The sequence below is a fragment of the Panicum virgatum genome, chromosome 8N, assembly GCF_016808335.1.
Source record: "Panicum virgatum strain AP13 chromosome 8N, P.virgatum_v5, whole genome shotgun sequence".
NCBI classification, from domain to species: Eukaryota; Viridiplantae; Streptophyta; class Magnoliopsida; order Poales; family Poaceae; genus Panicum; species Panicum virgatum.
Window position 1 is genome coordinate 3,232,056 of NC_053152.1, and position 20,091 is coordinate 3,252,146.

The 20,091-nt window shown below is 45.7% G+C and overlaps 4 protein-coding genes across 7 annotated transcripts; 2 read left to right on the top strand and 2 right to left on the bottom strand.

The window, feature by feature from the left end:
• The first annotated feature begins 1,620 nt into the window (after nt 1-1,620).
• On the top strand, nt 1,621-4,025 carry LOC120685488. 3 transcript variants are annotated; one of them, XM_039967447.1, is made up of 3 exons: nt 1,621-2,032; nt 2,319-2,418; nt 2,693-4,025. In XM_039967447.1, the coding sequence occupies exons 1-2, from the start codon at nt 1,627-1,629 to the stop codon at nt 2,408-2,410; spliced, it is 498 nt and encodes a 165-aa protein (XP_039823381.1). In that variant the 5' UTR covers nt 1,621-1,626; the 3' UTR covers nt 2,411-2,418; nt 2,693-4,025. The 3 variants fall into 3 exon arrangements, with proteins under 3 accessions (XP_039823381.1, XP_039823380.1, XP_039823379.1); XM_039967446.1 differs by having other exon boundaries at nt 2,319-4,025; XM_039967445.1 differs by lacking the exon at nt 2,319-2,418.
• A 580-nt stretch (nt 4,026-4,605) lies between these two features.
• LOC120685489 lies at nt 4,606-7,633 on the bottom strand. Its single transcript, XM_039967448.1, has 8 exons — nt 7,314-7,633; nt 7,094-7,192; nt 6,411-6,570; nt 6,149-6,328; nt 5,910-6,044; nt 5,262-5,344; nt 5,074-5,167; nt 4,606-4,981 (listed from the first exon to the last, which is right to left on the bottom strand). Exons 1-8 carry the CDS (start codon nt 7,601-7,603, stop codon nt 4,895-4,897), a joined length of 1,128 nt encoding a protein of 375 aa, XP_039823382.1. The 5' UTR covers nt 7,604-7,633; the 3' UTR covers nt 4,606-4,894.
• A 1,680-nt stretch (nt 7,634-9,313) lies between these two features.
• LOC120686597 lies at nt 9,314-9,856 on the bottom strand. The gene has a single exon (XM_039968806.1). The coding sequence runs from the start codon at nt 9,854-9,856 to the stop codon at nt 9,314-9,316; it is 543 nt and encodes a 180-aa protein (XP_039824740.1).
• Nucleotides 9,857-13,554: 3,698 nt separating this feature from the next.
• Nucleotides 13,555-16,798, top strand: LOC120686016 (probable mediator of RNA polymerase II transcription subunit 26c). Of its 2 annotated transcripts, none has more exons than XM_039968175.1 (9): nt 13,555-14,371; nt 14,473-14,541; nt 14,692-14,774; nt 14,887-14,960; nt 15,082-15,134; nt 15,498-15,537; nt 15,654-15,796; nt 16,119-16,218; nt 16,447-16,798. In XM_039968175.1, the coding sequence occupies exons 1-9, from the start codon at nt 13,976-13,978 to the stop codon at nt 16,560-16,562; spliced, it is 1,074 nt and encodes a 357-aa protein (XP_039824109.1). In that variant the 5' UTR covers nt 13,555-13,975; the 3' UTR covers nt 16,563-16,798. The 2 variants fall into 2 exon arrangements, with proteins under 2 accessions (XP_039824109.1, XP_039824110.1); XM_039968176.1 differs by having other exon boundaries at nt 13,976-14,371; nt 16,131-16,218; nt 16,447-16,778.
• The last annotated feature ends 3,293 nt before the right edge of the window (nt 16,799-20,091 follow it).

Here is a 20,091-nt window from a genome sequence, read left to right on the forward strand (position 1 = left end):
AGGGAGAGACGGGAGGGGAGGGAGGGGAGGGCAGCCGCGCCGCCATCCGCGCGCGGCGAGGTGAGTGGAGGGAGAGACGGGGCGCGCGGGGAGGGGAGTGGAAGGAGAGGCGGGAGGGGAGGGCAGCCGCGCCGCCATCCGCGCGCGGCGAGGTGAGTGGAGGGAGAGACGGGGTGCGGCGAAGCGCGCTATTGACCTAGTGCTCTCTAGACAATGTGGTAAGTTCAAGCGTAGTAAGCTCCGTGGTAGATGATTGGCCGACTACCGACAGCTGCCAAACAATGACAGGTTATATATTGTTCAACCTATCTGAGACTGAGACGAGCCTCTTATTTTATTTATAGTAGCCCAGATTTCGTCCAGACGTTGCCATGCAGGTGGAGATGGCTGCCGATCTAAACCGGCTTGTGCCCAAGACCAAGGTCCAAGGGAATCCCTAGTATATAAGATACTCCAGGTTACTAGGGATCGATGTACTCTTGAACAGAAATACTATGCATGATTTAGCAGAGGACGGACAACGATGAATGCATACCTTATGTCAGGAGAAATATATGGCTCGAGTTTAGTCTGATGAAGATGATTATATTGCGCTCCTTTTATAAGCAAGATACATAACAACGATGTATCTTGCTTATAAAATGAGCGCAATATAATTTATAAGCAAGATAGCATAAAGATATTTGAAAATGAAATATTGTTCCGGCCTCTACACTCACATATGATCATCTATTATGTCCAAAAATTCCATATTCTCAGATATTTGCTGAAAGAATTTGCACCCCCACTGTTTTTCTGCCATTTGGAGCACTGCTGCCTCATAAATTTTTAGACCCTCTTGCTAAAGTTTTCTGCAGGAGTGTTGAATACCGAACCTGTTTTAAACTTGTCTATGCACCTCCTGTAGTATATTTTTCCTGGTACACAAAACACTGGCTCTCTGATCACTATTTTGGGTAAACAGTAGAGGGAAACTTTAAGGATAAGACCATCTTAGACTCTAATTTGGCCCATGGGTATACTAGCAAAGTCATGCACAATTACACTAGGATGGTGAGGATGTAAGTGGGTACCCGTACCTAATACTAGCAAAGCCCATGGGTATTTTTTGAGCAACGGTCGCTGAACCCGCTACAAGTTTTCAACCTGATCAAGAACGAGTTGTTGCTTCGTGTTACGGCCTGTGGCCGACCTGTGCTGGATTTAGTTCCCCATGTTACATCTGTTTAGTCTCTTAGGCTCAATGTGTGTGAGTTCTTTTGGTTATTTTGTAATCACAACTCTGTAAGACTTCGCCTGCTTCCTTCTTAATTGCAATGCAGTGCTCCTGCAATATTTCAAAAAAAATATATTTTTTTGGATTAGTTGGTTAATTATGGATACCGATTACTTCACCTATGGCCTGCGTATGACGTATGAGGTATCGTTCTTCACCCAGCCCAAGAATGTAGAGACTTCAAAAGAATGCAACCGATGCGGTAGGTTGGGCCAAATGATGATGGCTTGTGCTCACGGCTCATCATCACTCTGGTTGGGCTGAGCCCACATGCCTGGCCCAGGCCCAGCCCACGAGGGTTTTCACCCTTCCCACCATCCTAAAGCCCCCGCAGCCAACCCGCCGCCGCCATGTTCGCCCGCCGCATCCGCCTCCTCCTCGGCGTCCAATCCGCCAGGCGCGGCGTCCTCCCTCGCGGCTTGGCTCCCCACGCCCCCTTCCCTCCCTGCTACGGCGCCGCCGCGCGGCGCCACTACCGCCAGCTGCAGGAGGAGGAGGAGGATGGCGAGTGGGAGGAGGACGATCGGGCGGAGCCCAGGTCGGTGAAGGTGACGGTGTGGTGGGACCTGCACAGGTGCCGCCTCCCCGGCCGCGTCGACCCGCGCTGCCTCGGCGCGCGCGTCACCACGGCGCTGCGGCGCGCCGGCATCCGCGGGCCCGTCGAGATCACCGCCTTCGGCGACGCCACCCGCATCCCGCCCGCCGAGCAGGAGGCGCTCGCGGACACCGGCGTCGCCTTGTCGCACGTCCCTTCCAGTTGCGTCCTATGCCCCCTCCCGACACCGCGCTTTATCTGATTCGAATTCTCGCGCTAGCCTAAAAAAATTCCTTACAATGAGAAATGATCACTCCATTTGTCGCTTCTGATTGATTGGACTACTTATGTTCTGAGGATTGCTACAAGTTTGCAACATCTGTGGTTCAAACAGTGCTCGAATTTGTTTTACTTCATATCATACAGGATACGGTCTTGAAATCTTGAGCATGTACTGGTTCTAATGTATTGACATTCAGTTGATATTGGCACAATTTATTCGTGCAGAGGGGGATTGGTTCAGATTAGTGTTCAGGCTACTCTTGTTGTCAGAAATATGTGGCCTATGTGGGATGTGGATTGATTTTCAATTCTGCTAATCTCTAAGGTCAGGACGTGATTATTAAATATTAGGATGTCAATACCATTAGTAGCTTATTGCTTTGGCGCTGCTGTTTCCATTTCAAGTTAAATAGGACTCCATATCATCAGTATCAGTTCATTTGTTGAATTATTTATCATTTTTATTGGAGGACGTTGACACACATGAAGTTCAAGATTTGCTGCCATCACAGAAAGACACCCTGTTTTTGTATGTTGATTCCAGTTATGAGTGTTGCTATTCCATCTGATCATACTAACAACATGGTTTCGTTTTCTAGGTGGAAAGGATGGTTCTTACAGATCATTAATGCCTGATATTGTCTCTTGGATTGCTCAGAACCCTCCGCCAGCCCATTTCCTCCTTATATCTGGGGATGAAGATTTTGCAAGCATTTTGCATCGTCTTCGGATGAGCAATTATAACGTATTGCTTTCTTGCCCTGATGTTGGCTCCAAGATGTTACGCAGTGCAGCGACATTTATGTGGCCATGGGAACCTCTAGTTAGAGGGGTGGATCTCAAACCCAAATATTTAAATCAACCGCCAGATGGTTTATCTTCTTGGTATGGTCAGTACAGGGAATATGGGCATGACCTTCACTTGAAACCAAAGAAACGCAGGGCTTTACAATGGGATGCCAAGAATCCTAATATCCCCAAATCTGTTGTCATTGGGATTAAGCAAGTACTGCACTTTTACCCTCAAGGGATCTGTGTGTCCGATCTTCGACAGGAGCTTTTAAGGATCAATGTGTTTATTGATAAATCATTTTTTGGCTTCAAAAAGTTCTCTATCCTTCACAAAGCTATGCCTGATGTTGTAAAATTTATAGACCCTCTACCAGGTGATACCCAGCCTGCTGTGGTTGGGGTTTTCAAGAGTTCAGTAGAGTCTTCTGAGCAAAGTAGTTTCAACGGAATGGGTGCTGCTCAAAGTAGCATTATTGAGGAAAAACACCACTATGAAAGTGGAAGTGAGAGTGAAGAGCTGTCATCATTGTTTGACCAGCCTTCCTTGTCAGAATTAACATCATGTACGGAAAAGAAGATTCAGGAAACTGAAGCCCCATCCTCCCCATCAGAGCAATTATTTAGAGACCATAGGAAAGCTCCTGGACTAACAGAACTAGCAGAGCCACCTTCCAACAATGTGGAAGCTGATGTTACTCTGACAGAGGATGTTCCATCACCACCATCTGTAGGTCAAGGGAATGCTGCAGCAGTTGATCTCGTTTACAAAACAGAACCACCAGTCAACCATATGGAAGCTGATAAGGTGGATGCTGCTGGCACTCCTTCCTCATCAGAGGTGCAAGGTAATATCAGCAAGAAAAGGGGACTATTTGGACGCATATTATCTCTATGGAATGGCCGAAACGCTTAGGTTTTGTGTCGTCTCTTATAAAGCATCCAATAATTTGCTGATTGATCAATGCATAGGCCGAATCTTGTAGAATAATTTGTTCGTTCAGACTTCAGAGGTGTAGTGAACACAAAATGTTCATCTGAATACATGTGGAAATGATTGTGTATTCATTATTCAGTGTACTCAACCTTGTTTTCATGAGCATGGAGGGCTGATGCTAATGCAGTGAGATGTTTTCATCTAAATAGTAATTTGGTTTGTGCATGAAAATGAACAATGTGAAGCCCGCTGAAGCTGAATCTACCATTTTGTGGTTCTATTACATAGATGTTCGTGATGTGGAACAATTTTAGAATCAGCTTTTTTGATAGAGTAATAAATTTATTGAGAAGAATTACAATTAGGAGATGCAATCTGTCCAATCCCCCGGCTATGCATCTTGTAATTATTCTCATGGGATCATTTCTCTGCCACACGAGTTTGATATTTGGCCCTTACCAAACTAACTATTTTAGTTCCACAATGTGTTCACCTATTGAGCAAGGGTTAATTTGGATAGAAACCAATTTATAAGTTGTAACCAGTCAAAATTACTGGCAAACAATATCCAAGCTGAGGGTTGGTAAAGAGTCTTAAAATTTAACTTCTAAGGGCCGGACCCTAAAAGGGCCGAGACTCTAATCTTATACAATTTTGAGCTAGAATATATAAAGGCCAACTTAGGCTATGTCTTCATATATCATTTAGCCACTTGGTGTATGGCATCTAATGCCTACACCACCCTTATCATCTCTGAGAATTTTATAAAACTAAAGGACATAGCTCTACTGGAGGAAAGATTCATAGGAACATAAAAATGCATTGTTGAGATCACTTTTGATGTGCCGGAAAATCCTTCACTCAAAAGCATCAAATCTTCTCTCAAACAGTTTCAAGCTTCAGCATTATTCTCGTTTAAACTCAGATTAACATTTCATGCTACATTCTTAGCTTTTGCTTTCCTCCCTCTCATACTAGAGCAGTCCAAGGTCACCTCATTCTTTCTTCACCACTGATAAAACCTGTGGCAGCTGAGTGACTGTTCCAACAGTATGACCACTGTTTACCATCCAGTTCATGAGTTCACCGAAGTCCAGGTGTTGAACTCATCCATTCTTAGCGCGAACGAACTTGAACTTGGTTTCCCACCTCCACCATAAGCCTACATTTATATGATGTGGCAAGACATGGACAATCATAACCAGCTGTGAAACCATGCAGTTTTGAAGAGCATTAAATAGATCTACGGCAGACCTTTGCAATATTTGCTGTATTAGTTGTACTGTCAGTAGTCCTCAAGCAAACCTTTAGGATACCGCGTTGCATGAAGACCACTGCTCCAATAGGCCTATGATGAAAAAGAAAATGTTCTTCAATAAATTACCAGAGAACACAAAATAGACATGAAATATGTGTTCTGTTAAACCTGAATGAAGATATACCTTAATCCAGCAGCAGCACTCCTCCTACTCAGCTCCAAACCAATTTCGTGGCTCAATTTTGAGTTTCGATCTGCTCTGATTGCCTTATAGTATGAATACAAACCATGTACAAATGAGATAGTTTTAGAGCTCATTATATAATATTTACCCAAAAAATAATATTATAAGAGATCTAGAGGTAATCTTTAGAGCTGGTCAACCTCACTCCTCAAACATCCAACCAAGTCCAAGAATAGTCAGGCACACAACAATCCAAGAACAGACATGCTCATAAGCATAAAACCATTCCATGCAGAAGTCCGGTTGAAAAAATTGATCAAGCATTAGCTACTATAAGAAAACATCTTAGGCTGTTCTGTTGGAACATGGAAGAAGGGGTCAATCAATTAAAGATGACAACAAAAGGCTCAGGCAGAAGCATTCGTTTTTGAACGAAACATGCCTATCTCCACTAGCTAGTAGCATAGTACCATTAAAGGAAAGGCACTTGGAGGCAGAATTACTTGCCTTTGCTAAAGCAATACAGTTAGAAAGCTTCAGCAAACAAAAGAACTGTGCTGAGCAGATTATGCAGCATGAAGCTATCGAAGATTGACAAACACAGGTGACAAAATCAGTATAAAATGCAAGAGCATGCTGTTCACATACCAGGCATTCACCATACAACCCTCTTCCAAGCTGAATCTTGAAAGGCTTCTGTATGAACTCCCCTGCAGCCTGTACGCGATCATGAGCAACCGATTTCCCCCTAGTAAGCAGATCGCCAACATCAAGTTGTAGTAGCTGTTTGGAGTACCAATACAATGATGCAAAATCATTGACCATGTCATGCAGAAAGATCAGGCTCTTACAAAAAACAAGCTTGATGGCAGCAGGTAAGGCTAAACCTGTTCAAAAACATGAGGATTTGTTACACAGTTCAACTTTGCCCGTTCATCCCTAAGTGCTGTCTGAAATTCCTTGGTGTTAGGCAGCTGCCACCGTCGCAGATCTGCATCCTCTATGTATTCAAGAACATTTGAAACTCGCTCCTCATCTTCTAGGCCGAACAAGTTTTCACGAATTTGCTGCGTGAAAATAGAACATCCTCATTTGTCTTCTAATTATACAAGATAATGAACGAACATAAATGAATTTTTCTATACTGACAGATTCATATTTTGTCCCTGCTAGCTTCTTGGAGAAATAATCAAACACAGATCGAACACTGCTTTTTGACGTGTCAATATGAAGCTCAACATTGCTTGGGCACTGGCCCAACTTGGGGATTCTTGCTAGCGTGCTTTGCCGGTGATCAAATGCTAGCACACTGCATCAGTTTGCATGTCATGAGGTTATACCACTCTACCATGTTGCTCAATCAAACAAGATCGACAACATAATGATTCATATAATCGAAAAGATTCATCAAACAAAAAGAACTTTCAAAGGGCTGTGTGGCAATTATACTAGGTACATGACCATGAGCTATACGGAGTCATTAGCAACTTCAGGTATATTAGGCATATCTAAAGCAACTTTTCATTTACAGAAGATTGAAAGATTGTAAACAACTAACTTCATAAACTGCTATCATCTCTATGCAAAGCTTGTAATCTAACAGTAGATATGTTCCTTTCTTTTGATTGTTCTATACAAAAGCAACTTCTTCTTTTTTAAAACATTGTCAGACTTTAACTACTATCATTATTCCAAATCAACTTTGAACATTGTCAGCAGTAATAATCTAAGCAATTTTCAGTATTCCGTCAACTACTCAAATCACACATCCGTATAAAGATAAGCATCATCAGACCCATTTCTACCGTAACTCATTCTCTTTAGAAACGCACCTGGGGACGAACTGAGAGAGCTCGAAAGCAAACTTCTTGGGCCCAATGAAATCCAAGAGATAGCACGTCTGGAACCCCGCATCCTCGAAGTCTTCAGCTCTAATTGGTCAATTCATTTCAAGAACACGCGCCGCCGTGAGACAAACAATTTTGCACACGCTGATTCACACTGGTAGGAGCCAATGGGGATGCGGAATGGCGAGGTGCGGTGAGAAGGAACCTGAAGGGCTCGACGGAGGAGAAGGGGAGGACAAGGAGGCGGCGGCAGACGCGCTGGTGGAAGAGGCGGGCGGCGAGCGCGCCGTAGGCCCCCGCGAAGGTGGGGTAGTTGTAGAGCGCGAGGCTGGCGGGCCCCGCCTCGTCTCCCGCGCCGGAGCAGGGGGCGCCGGCTTTCGACTGGAGCGAGTGCGAGCGGATAGCCTCGAGGGCGGCTTCCGAGCGGAAGGCTCGCCGGTGCGCAGGCGCCGGCGGCGAGGGGGCGGCGGGCAGGCGCGGTCGGCGGCGGAGCATTTGGGAGTGTGGTGGTTCGGTTTGGGCCGCGGTTGCTGACTTGGGTTTGGGCCTGCTAGTGCTAGTTGCAGAAAAAGTGGGCCCGGCGTGGCATAGACTGCTAACTTTTTTTTTTTGGTGTATCCCCGTATTTGCCTCTATATTTGGACAAATACACCAAGTTTATTACCCGCGTACTTGCCTTGTTTGCAGTCATTATGAGGTGTTTTTTGCGAAGAGCAGATCTTACTTGCTCGCAAGTCGCACCTAATTCAAAATTGATACAGTGAAATTTGCAAATGAGCTACTATAAATACAGTATAGACACAGACGCTACTATGTATATCAGACACTGGTCTTTATAAACTTACATGGGTTCATCATATCCCTACAAAACTATGAAAGATTAAACCGACATTGAACCCAATTCAAATGCCTCAATCTGATATCTACTCCCTGAACTTTTAAAAGAAAAGGAGTAGCTTGAAAACCACATCTATGTTAAAAAAGGTCGCAAAGGGGAAAAAAAATGGCCCCCCTGAACTTTTACCACACCCGGGTCCACGTACACACTGATCTAGCCCTGCTAATGGGTTGGAACCCGCACCATACCCAACCCCACCCAAAATTAACATATTTAGATACCCAACCCCACACAATTAGTTAATTTCTCAACTCTAACCAACCCGCCCCATTATAAGCGGGTAACTCATAAAAACCCATGGGTTATACTATGCAAAGGAATTTAGTGGTTCTACACTTAATGTGGGGACCACATATATGTCTAGTCACATTACTTTGCACAGAGTATCTGTCAGTCATATTGACTCATCTCTAAAAATTCCAGTCAATTTCGATAAAATTTTATAGTGTGAACGCGAGGTTTTATTTCCAGGGTCCGGCTCTTGATGTGGAGCCCACGTATAGTTCTAGCCAAGCTACTTTGCACAGAGTAGCTGCCAGTCGTACTGAGTCATCTCCAACAAATTTCAGTCAATTTCAATAAAATTTTATAGTGTGAACGCGAGATTTTAATTCTAGGGTCCGGCTCTTGATGTGGAGCCCACGTGTAGTTCTAGACACGCTGCTTTGCACAGAGTAGCCGCCAGTCGTACTGAGTCATCTCCAACAAATTTCAGTTAATTTCGATAAAATTTTATAGTGTGAACGCGAGGTTTTAATTCTAGGGTCCGGCTCTTGATGTGGAGCCCACGTGTAGTTCTAGCCACGCTGTTTTGCACAGAGTAGCTGCCAGTCGTACTGAGTCATCTCCAACAAATTTCAGTCAATTTCGATAAAATTTTATAGTGTGAACGCGAGGTTTTAATTCCAGGGTCCGGCTCTTCATGTGGGGCCCACAGGTAGTTCTAGCCACACTGCTTTGCACAAAATAGCTGCCAGTCGTACTGAGTCATCTCCAACAAAATTCAGTCAATTTCGATAAAATTTTCTGATATAAACACGTGGTTTTAATTTCAGAGTCCAGCTCTCACGTGGGACCCACATTTATATATATAGTTATACTATTTTGTAAAAAATATCCATTTCAACCCACCCAACCCGCCTCAACCCGCATTTATATAGAACCCGCCCCGACCCACCCCATTAACTAATACAGCCCATTTTAAATCATCCAAACACACTCCATTTCAAAACCCACCCCCATAAAACCCATTTCAACCCAACCCATTAGCAGGCCTACACTGATCCTACGGCTGCCACGCTGGAATGTTACTGCGCGCGTGATCGAGCTATAGCAGCCGGCGGCGCTGCCGCCGCTTCCACGCGACGAGCGCCACGAGCGCGAGCAGCATCACCGCCGCGGCAGGCCCGACGACCAAGAGCACCGACACGCCGGCAGCAGCAGGCCGCCTTCCGCCTCCTCCCCGGCGGCGATGATGGCGCCCCGGCACCCGCCGCCGCCGCCCTCGTCGGTGCCCGGCGACAGCCTCCTCGTCCGCCGGCGCTCTCGCTCCAGCTCCACCCGCCGTCCGAACCGGAACCACCGGCCCCTTCGTGATGACGCGGGCGGACGCCCTGGCCCGCGTCCCCGGCGGGATACGCGGCCTCGTCGGCGTGGACCGGCAGCGTCCGGTGGCTGCGCTCCGACGACGCCGTGGACCCGGCCTCGCCGCCGCCGTTGTCGTCTTCGTTGTCGTCACTAGCCACGACGTGGAGGTGGGTGCCCACCGCCACCGGCACGTCGTCATGCCACGGCGGCGGCGCCCGGTCCGGGTGGTTCGGCCGCCTCCACGGCCACGGCAACCACCTCATGGTGAACGGACCTCCGCCCGCCGCCTCGTATCTGCTGCCACGGCGGTCGGCGGAGCTGCTGCGGTAAACTTTATAGACGATCGATGGATCGGAGCGAGGAGTTGTGTGGAAAATTAAAGCAGCAGGGGTGCTGGTGCTTTGCTTTGTCGCGGAGACATGGATATGCCGTCCACATCTGCACTGGCAGCAGAGGAATGAAATGCCCAGACAAGGACGCTCTCTCTAGCTCTGCCTAGTAGGCTCCAACTCCATGTAGGCATGTAGCTAGCTAGCTTTAATTTAATTTGTTGGCGTCGGCATGATCGATCCCCCATCGCCACGTGGAGTTAAGGTATTCCAATAATTTGGTTTTTATAGCCAAAGGAAATGCTGATGTGGAGAAGAGAAGAGAGGAGAGAGAAGAGCTTGGCTCTCAGGTTTAATGATAGAGTTAGGTGCTTGACTATTAGTCAAATTGTAAGAGTCGAACTCTACAATATTGACCTCTTATTTGTCTATAAAAAATTATTTTATTCCATGTTTCATCTTCTCTTATCTAGTCCTCCTTACATTCATCTAATGTATGGCCCACGACTTGCTTATGTTTTTGTGCCCAACTTGTATGAATGAGAGCCATGTTCTTCTATCTCTGCTCTCTTCTCTCATCTACATCAGCATTTGCTTGGCTATAAGACAATTATTGTATCTGCTCTTATGGAAGCACCAAGTTGTGGATCCGGAAGTATTTGCAGGTGAATAATGTGAGAACTAGAACAAAGAAGATGGAACATGGAATAAAAAGTTTCTTATAGATAAATAAGATACTACTATTTTTGAGAAAATAAGATATTACTACTGTATTTACAACTTGACTAACAGCTAAGCAGTTGGTTTTATTATTAAATTTGCTCTCATGAAGGGAGAGAACTGAGGAGGAGCTCGACTCGGCTGCTTAACTAGGCCGGGTATTGGGCCGGGCTAGTTGGATGTTAATTATGTAAGGCCGAGCACAAACAAAATGAGGCATAGGTACTCAAACAAATCTCTCTTTTGCGCTGACTAGCTGAATAGAATAGATTCAGACAGCCCTACTGACATCTACATGCATATAAAGAAATTGCAATGTATAATACTAACAAAGTTATCTCCTGGCATAGCCGGGGGGCCATGCATTGTGTGCAGCCATCTTTTGCATTATTGCAGGAGGAATATATATCAGCCTTGTATTATATATATGCAAAGTACAATAACCTAACCTACTACCTACTTCGGTAGAGAAACTTAATTTGTCAGATGTTGACATCACTCTACATCAGGGATATTGTTGTGCTTGTTAGGCCGTTAGGGCCACGTGAAACATATGTTGGAATTTGGTCCATTTATGGCCTATTTAAGAGAATTTTAAAGTAACATGTGGCTGATTGGTATTGTCTCATACTACTAGTACAAGCAAGTAGACACCAATTTAAATATTAGAGCACTTTTTATGTATTGAATGGAGCAGCCAAGAGATGAGATGTGTAAGACTTTGCTAAACACACACCAACGCACGCACGCGCACGCTTATCCGCGTCTTTTCGCGTGTATATCCGCGTGACTTGTGACTATTTTGCCACTTGTGAGGTTGTAACTCATGCACTATTTTGCCACTTGTGTCTCTCACATTTGAACCGTTGTGCATTGATTAGGCGCTAATTAATGGTCGGTTAAATGCCATAATTCCTAGTAAACTGTCATGACCATCCTGAATATGTTTTAATGTCTTTTATGGGCGTCATCAAAGAGAAAACGGCTCCATGAGGGCAGCCACGCCTATATTAGTGGACTGAAAATATTCAGGAAGAAATCTCTCAATTCCCATCCATTCTTCCACCTCTTGCTGTGCTGTAACATCGAGCTGCTGGATCTCGCCACCTCTTCCCTTGGCGTGCACTGAGGAGAAGGGTGAGTGGTATCTCCGAACCCTTGCCGTCATGAAGCCTGCACGAGGGATGGCAATAAGGTTTCTGAGCAACGCAACTGCGCGACCGCTCTAGGCCGATCGACTACGTTCTGCGCTGCTACATTCTGCACTGCATCGTCTCTTCACGAGAACGGAGTGCTGATCGGTAAGAGTAAACGAATTTAACATGAGTATGTTTCGGTTCGTTTTGCTCTATCAGTTTTCAATTATGTTTAAGATAGCAGTAGCATTGTTATTACTATTTTGCTTCAAATTGAAATCTGGTATCTTTAAATGCATATTTCCAACAACATATATAGGTGCTGCAGGATCATGCGGGGTTTTTTTTTTGTCTATAGATATCAAATAAATGTATGGCTCATGTTCATAATGTGATGTTTTTTGTTATGAGTTATGATTTGAGTGTATTTGGAGCAAGATCTCACTAGGTTGGTACAATAACGAGGCGCTGGAGAACACTCATGGATAGCGAACATTTTACATGATTAAAGGTTTATAAAATGACAACCACGGAATGGATCATTATATGTATAATAATTAATGCTTACAACATATATGTACCTGGCATCACATTTCGCACACTATGGGTTTATGTGGCCCTTTTTTCCCATGTGAAACCCCACGAATATGTGATTAAATATGTTTTATGAGATTTCTAGTATTAGAGCCCATCTTGTATTATTCGTTGACCATTTCCATGGGTTACACAACTTTGTGTGGTTAGTGATTCCCTAAAAAAATTCTAATTCTCCATCTAAATTACTAGATACATACAAAACTGGAGAAAATTTCATTAAGAAAAACCAATACGACGTGACATAGGATGATATGAAGTCTTGTAAAATTAAAAAAAACACACAACTAACCCTCTAGTGAACAGAATCTAGACATAATTAACCATAGGACATGTTATTATTGTACTTCTTATTAGGTCCACATGAAACATGCTTTGATGCATGTTTTATTTGTGTCTAACCAACAAAATTATGACTCACATCTTTATCTTTATAGATTATTGCAATATTTTGTATGAATTATGTGATGTGATAGCTTGGCGTAGTTCACGACTTCTTTCCTTCAGATAGGCAAATTTGATGAGCCTAGGAAGAACATGTGTGCATGTAGTTAACATTTCATAGGATTTCAACATAAGTATGAAAACTGAAGAAACAAAGGAATGCATATATCTAGTTGGAAACGTGCGTAACCGTGCCACTACACTTGCATGTGTTATGTTCTAGTAAAATGTAAGGACATGCGTTGCCCCATGCATGTTTAATGGAACTCCACACTTATTATACTACTATCCTAAGGTGCACCATGTTATATGCAACCATCTTAAGGGAAAATAGAGAAATACACATGTAGCTAGAATCCAGCATGACGTGGCGCTACAATTGTGTCTGTTTTTTTTCAACTGAAACACAAACATGCTGCTATGCACCACACCGGCGTTTAATTGATCTCCAAACTTACTATACTAGGGAAAAGCATTTTCGCAAATATCACACAAATGGCAATTTTTATGTATACATGGTATTCAATTCCAACCCACGGCATTGGAGTACATGGTATCCAATTCCACTGGCTGCACAACCCGTGCAACCAACAATCCTCGATTCCGAGAAGGAAAACAGAACGCGCCGCAAGACCGGAAGGAAGGAAAGCCACCTCGGTTTCCGAGGCTATTTCCGTCACTTCCCAGAACAGAGTTAAAAACAACAGGGTGGGACCCACCGGCGCGGCGAGCGAGAGCGTCGCCATCGGCCATTCGCAGCGGCGCAGGGGGGCGCGCGCAAGAACGAACCTACCCACCACCACCTCCCGAGCTGATCGATGCTGAGCGCAGCCAAATCCAGCCATCAGCCACAGGAATATCACCAGGAATTCCCCGTCCGTCTCCCTCTCTCTCCTCCCGCGCTACCTCCTCGTCCTCGCTACGGAGTACGGACCCACCCGCCCAGCCGGAGCGGGTCCTGTCGCTTCGCCTCCCGGGCCCCACCCGCCGCTTCCTCCGACGCTCCTGCCGGCGGCGGCGGGGGCGGCTGGCCGCGTAGAGCCGCCGTGAGGAGGAGCGTGCGCCGCCTGGTTCTGTGGTTGTCTTGTCGGATCTTCCTTCATTCTCGTGCGGCGCGGCGGCGGGTCCGGGGCGCGTGCGCGTCTAGCCGGCCCGGGAGATGGACCGCGACGAGCGCCTCCGCCGCGCGCTCGCCGCCTTCGGGGGCGACGCGTGGGCGCTGGTGGACGCCGCGCTGGCCGCGGCCGCGCGGGACCGCCCGGGCGAGCTGCGCGCGCGCCGCGACGGCATCGTCGAGCGGCTCTACGCCGCCGCCGCCGGCTGCAGCAGCTGCGACGCGCGCCCGCCGCCGCCGCGCGCCGCTTTGGCGGCGGCGGGGCTGGATGAGGAGGACGGCGAGGAGGCGGCTGCTCCGGCCTCTCCTGTGGCCGAGGCTGACGCAGCGGAAGCCGGTGCCGCGGAGGAGGCCGAGGAGCTCGGCGCCGGCGCCGGCGGCGAGCCCGGGCTGGAGAGCAGGATCGTGGCCATCAGGGACTTCTTGGAGGACCCCGACCAGGTCCCGAAAGAAGCCATCTTTACCACCTCGCCACGCGAATTCGCTCCAAATGCGCAGTTTTTTTCACGCAAACTGTGCACGTTTGTGGTGTTTTCTCGCAGCCCGAGGACGAGCTGGTGAGCTTGCTGCAGAACCTGGCAGACATGGACGTCACCTACAAGGCGCTGCAGGTCAAGCTCTTGTTTTTTTCCCCCATCTGCCCTTCGTTTCCATCACTTTTTGTTATTTGCCTTACGCAAGGAGTGGGTTGGATTAGTTTGGTTACTTGAATGATGTGAGCGGCCGCCATGGAACTGAACTTGCCGTTCGAGTTCGTGCAGGAGACTGACATCGGCCGGCATGTGAATGGTCTGCGCAAGCACCCCTCGGCTGAAGTCAGGAGACTGGTGAAGCAGCTCATCAGGTAAAGAACATGGACAAGAACACTATTGCTAGACAGAAGTTTGTTCTGTTCCGAATGTGCTGCCTAATTATCCTTTCTTTTTGTGGGACTTGGTATTGCTTGCAACTTGAAGGAAGTGGAAGGAGATAGTGGACGAATGGGTGCGCCTGCACAATTCCGGCGTTGACGGTGGCTCCTCGATCATAGGTACGTCATTGTGCAGAGTTTTACAGTCTCTTTTGGCTCAGGATTTTCGTAGGAAAAAAGATTTCTCTTATCCTGTTCTTGGTAGTCATGATGGGTGAAATCGTTGCTTTGATGATAGCAGCTGATGGCTACTCCCCGGAGAAAATCCAAGGCAGGAGCCATCGAAGCCCTCGGGTAACTGTTAATTGTTGCTTAGAAATCTATCTGATTTTTTTAGCAAAAGGATAAGAAATCTATCTGAATGTGATTCCCCTGTCTGTGGAAAGCTTCTTTTCGTAAGAAGCATCGCGCCTGGAATATCCCCTGTTAGTTTACCAACCGATCGATCACAGCTCTGAAAGGGGTTATTATACATGCTTTTCTCATTCTGAGTAAACTACTACTAGTAGTAATATGTTGTGCCGGGCCAGTAGCTATTAGCTATAGTGACCCACTGAGCATGTACTTTTACCTTTTTCTTCAAAAAAAAAAATTAACTTCTCTTCATTGACTACTCAATTCTGTAACAACGACACCTTCTTTGGTTCAACCTTCCAGGTTTCAGGGTTTCAGTATTCTCCCAGCCCGCAGCGACATGGTGAGTGTCACATATTATCTTTCTATGTTCAGATTTTTCTAGTATTCAGTTGTCATCGTTTTATTTCCATCAAAAAATTAATTATGGAGGTATGGTCTTTGTTTCTGAAATTTTAGATGGCTCTACTACAGAGAAGACTAACAACGGACTTGAGCCAACAATGGATATGAAGCGCAGGCCCAGCCCGGTACCCACACATCATAACTCCAGGCAGATGAACAACAACCATCATTCTACTACTATGTCATCTGCTCCAGCTGTAAGGATTGAACCAGATTTTTCACCTTAATTCCTATTCCTCATTGCTATCGAACATGGTTGTGCACTGCATTTTGTTTAAAGTAGAACTGGCCTTATCAGTATGGACCCCAGATGTAGCATCTTTTGACCGATTTTGCCTCACATGTCACTACTCATTGCACAATGTTGCAACTTGCAAAAAAGTTTGTGTTCCACTTTCAGTGAACAAAATAATTAGAGTTGTCAGGAAATCAGAAATGTTCTTACTAGTTCATTGTTATTTTTTTAAAAAGGAGTCTGGTTATTTTTATTGGTTGTATTTGAGTATGTGAGATTTTCAGTTTTCCATGCAGAAAGTGACAAGGGACCATAAGGACAGTCTCCTGGACCTTGATTCTGCAAGAAAGAGGCTCCAGGAGAATTATCAGGAAGCACAAAATGGTAAGCTGCTGAGTTTGTACCTCATCATGCATTATGACAGACAATATGATGATAAGTAATCAAAGATATCGAACTGTACTTGTCATTCTTTTGACTGTTGCCTTGGCACTAATAGTATCAAGTGAAATGACAAGCTGTCAATCTGAAATCAATTGCAAAAGAGGACCCTTCAGATTAAAGACACAAATTGGTTAACCTTTCCCCTTTTTCATGCTTGCTTTTTGGCAGCCAAAAAGCAGAGGACAATCCAAGTGATGGACATCAATGAGATACCAAAGCCGAAGAACAGAAATGCTCTCATCCGCAAGAGCGGCATCGGCGGGCTCCCGGCAAGGCACCAATAACCTACCTAGCCTTCACCGGCTCGACATTGCGTCAGTTGCAAACTTGTGCCCTAAAAATATGACGAAAAAGAAAAGAAGCAAACGGTTTCTTCTTCTTTTTCCTATGTTCTTGGTTGCCTAGCCTTACCTCCAGTGTAATAGTCATCAGGTACATAAGTATGCTTTTTCTCAAGGTTAAAAAAATAGAAATTGGAGTTTCTTCCACTGTTTTTGTTATATATGCCTATGTTTCGGTTCTCAATATTGCTATTGGTCAGTGGTGGATATAGATGCACATATCATGTGTGCAAAGTTCAATCTAGATGCCCCAGGTCTGCAGATGCAGCACAAGGGAGTGGCAACCTTTGGCGTCATGTCCTACATTCCTGTTGTTGTGCTATGACGGTTTTGCCCCCTGCATGCATCAAAATTTCACTTTCACCTTTGGTGTAAGTGGAATTCACACATCAGTATGCAACAGAGCAAAACTGCCAGATTGTTTATCTGAAGTCTGAACCATGGTCCATGGAAGAAAGGAAGCAACAGGGGGGACTTTGCACGGGTACGAGGGGCATCTTGAATCTTTTTCCGAGGGGTTCACTCTGGGCTCCTATCATTGGTTCCTGTTAGGATGGTGACAGTGTGATGGTTATGCCATTATGTCTATCTGGCCCATGCCTGCATATGGGGGTACTATCTTCTATGCTGGCATAGACACAAAAATGTGGCTCCATCAAAGAGTACTAAATCGCTTGGGATGACCCGTAGAACGTTGGACCTTGGGTTGCCTTGTCGCTTTTGTGCTGGACAGCGTACACAAATTCATCACAGCTGCTCCCTGTCCCCATTCTTTTTGAGCTCGGATTTCTTGGGTGAACACTGCCATGGGTACAACCTACGTGCATAACTCTTTGGATTCATAAATATTCCAGATATAAAATTTATAAAGAAACATATATGCGAGTATATTAAAAACATTGGAACTAAGGATTCCATTTCTTTTCACAATGTGAGCTTCTCTTTGAAAAATGTTAGGAACATTTGAACTAAGGAATCCTTTTTTTCCACAATGTGAGCTTCTCTTTGAATGTTTTTTTTTTGTTCCGAAAGGGCACCAAAAGCTTTGACTCAAAATTCGAGATAAATAAAAACAAGTACTAGCAGCTCAGTCTCTTTGAAACTTGAAACTGTGAAAAGTTGGGGAATCTTTAAAACTTTTGGGAGATGAAGTCCAAATTTTTTTTACACCAGGCTTGGGCCTCCCCAGATTAAATCCGGCACGCGAGATTGATTGAGTTTGTGCATGCATCCACCAAGGTAGGTTTGTGCATTAGACACTTCAGTACTTCACGCGTTTAGCCGGAGCCACAACATTTAAAATTACTAAGGTACACTTGTTATCAAACATGCTGCTGGTTGGATGTGTTTCTCTCATAGGGATATCGACGTAGGAGCTAATTGAGTGTTGTGTGAGCAAACAACTGATTACTAATAAGCCGCATTAAGGGATGATAGGGGAATTTATGAAGTTGCCATATGGTTTCTGTAATTTTTCACAAAACTACACTTTTCTTGACCTTTCTATATAGCTAAGTATTAACTATTTTTTTAAAAAAATAGAGAAAAAACTAAATTGTTTGTGGTGTGACTATGGACATCCCAAAATTCCACCAAAGAAAAGTAGCCATATGAATCAGTGAAGAAAACTTCTGTGCCCTACATCCTTCACGAGACAATCGTGAAGTGGCGACCAGTTTCGATATAAAAAATTATATATCCGTACTAATGTAAATATATAGATTCATTTTTGTTGCAACCAGCGTGGCATATGCTCAGTTACTACTAAAAAAAGCAATCTAGCTATTTAGACCTACTCGAAAAACTATTAAATGGGAAGCTTATATCCTAAAGTAGGTTGATTTCTAGTTTTTGTTCTAAGTGAAGACATAATTTTGACCAATTTTATAGGCACAAGAGTAATATGTCCAAAAATGAAAGTAGTACATGCACGTGAGCCTTAACATATCCTCAGTAACAATTATCTGCAGTCTTGTGTCGTCGCCGCAACCATCGGAGAGACGCAACGAGAATCCCATGATGCGAATCTCTTGGCTCCTGCACTACGTACTGATATAGTCTGCTGAACCTCTGAAAGTCCATTGTCTCAAGTCTGAAGTCATGCTTACATGCCTGTCTGTAGTAACTCGACGAGTTCAGAAGGCAAGAGATGCTCTAGAAGGCTCGGCGGCATAGGACTGTCCGCACTCGTCGTACTCTATTTTTTATTCTTTAAAAAGAATATTTTGGTGTGGTCATCAAGATTCTCTTCTCTATACCAATTTCTTCCACACCCATTATACTCTATATCTCATTCTTTATAACAACTACCACATATTTTATTCATTCACCTCCAACTACCAATCTTATTTTCTTGTTCTTTCTTTTTTTTTGTCTCTTTTCTTTTCCCCTCCTCTCTCTCTCCGCCCCCTCCCCTGCTCTCTCTCCCTCCCACGCGGGCACCGCCGGAGGCGCGATCGCGGCAGGGCGGAGGTAGCAGAGCAGGAATGGCGGCTCTGCTCGGCTTCTACTCGGTGGCGTCTCTGCTCGGCTCTTGCTCGGCGGCGGGCCGGTGCGAGGCAGCGGCGGTGTGGGGCAGCGACACAGAGGGGCATGAGCGGACCTAGGCAGAGCTGCGCGCGGCGTGGAGCTGCGCGAGGGCGGGGTGAGGCGCGCGGGCCCAGGCCACGTTGACCGGTAGCAGCCTCCGCTGTCTCCGTTCGCACTTCGCAGTAGCGAACGTGAGCCCGTCCGCTAATTCAGCGGATGGCTCCGCGGACGCCGGTGCAGCCGATTTTTCCACTATCCGGTCCTGGAGGGAGGGGTACCGGATGGGATACCGTAGCCGGCGCAGACAGCCTAAGCCATCTCACTCAGCTCCCGACGGGGCAGGGCTATAAGCGTAAGCGGCAATGCGCGTGGAGTCAGGAGGCTGTGGCTTAGCGCGTGGATTCGACTGAGAGCGACCAAGGGATGCACGGCGGCGCGGGGCGGGACTCGCGGAGGGCCGGCGGTGGCGGCACGACCTCGCCGGGGCAGCCGTGGCCGCCATTATTTGCAAAATATTTTTAAATCGATCCCTCTACTTTACAAATAACTTCTATTATTTACATATAGGACCTCAGTATTTTGCAAAAAGCCCCTTATTTCGGATCGACTTGTCCTGTCCAGCGACAGCCGCCGCCGCCGCCGCCATCCTCGTGGCCAGAATCTGGATTTCCCGTAGCTTGTCTTGGGAACTTTACTAAATTCACAGGCCTTTGATCATATATTTTTTTCTTGCTGTAGGCACCCAATTCTGTCTGGGGCTGTATCAAATCATCGCTGATTGATGAAAAGATATGTTGGAAGCGAAGAAGCCATCATCAGGAAGATAAGCTTTAATTTTGCATCATCTTGGACTCTTGGCATTCTTTAGCACTGGAATCCTTGAGGAAATTCTGATGAACTAAATATTCTGCATCTGGGGGGCTCTGCTGGATTCTTGCCTCTG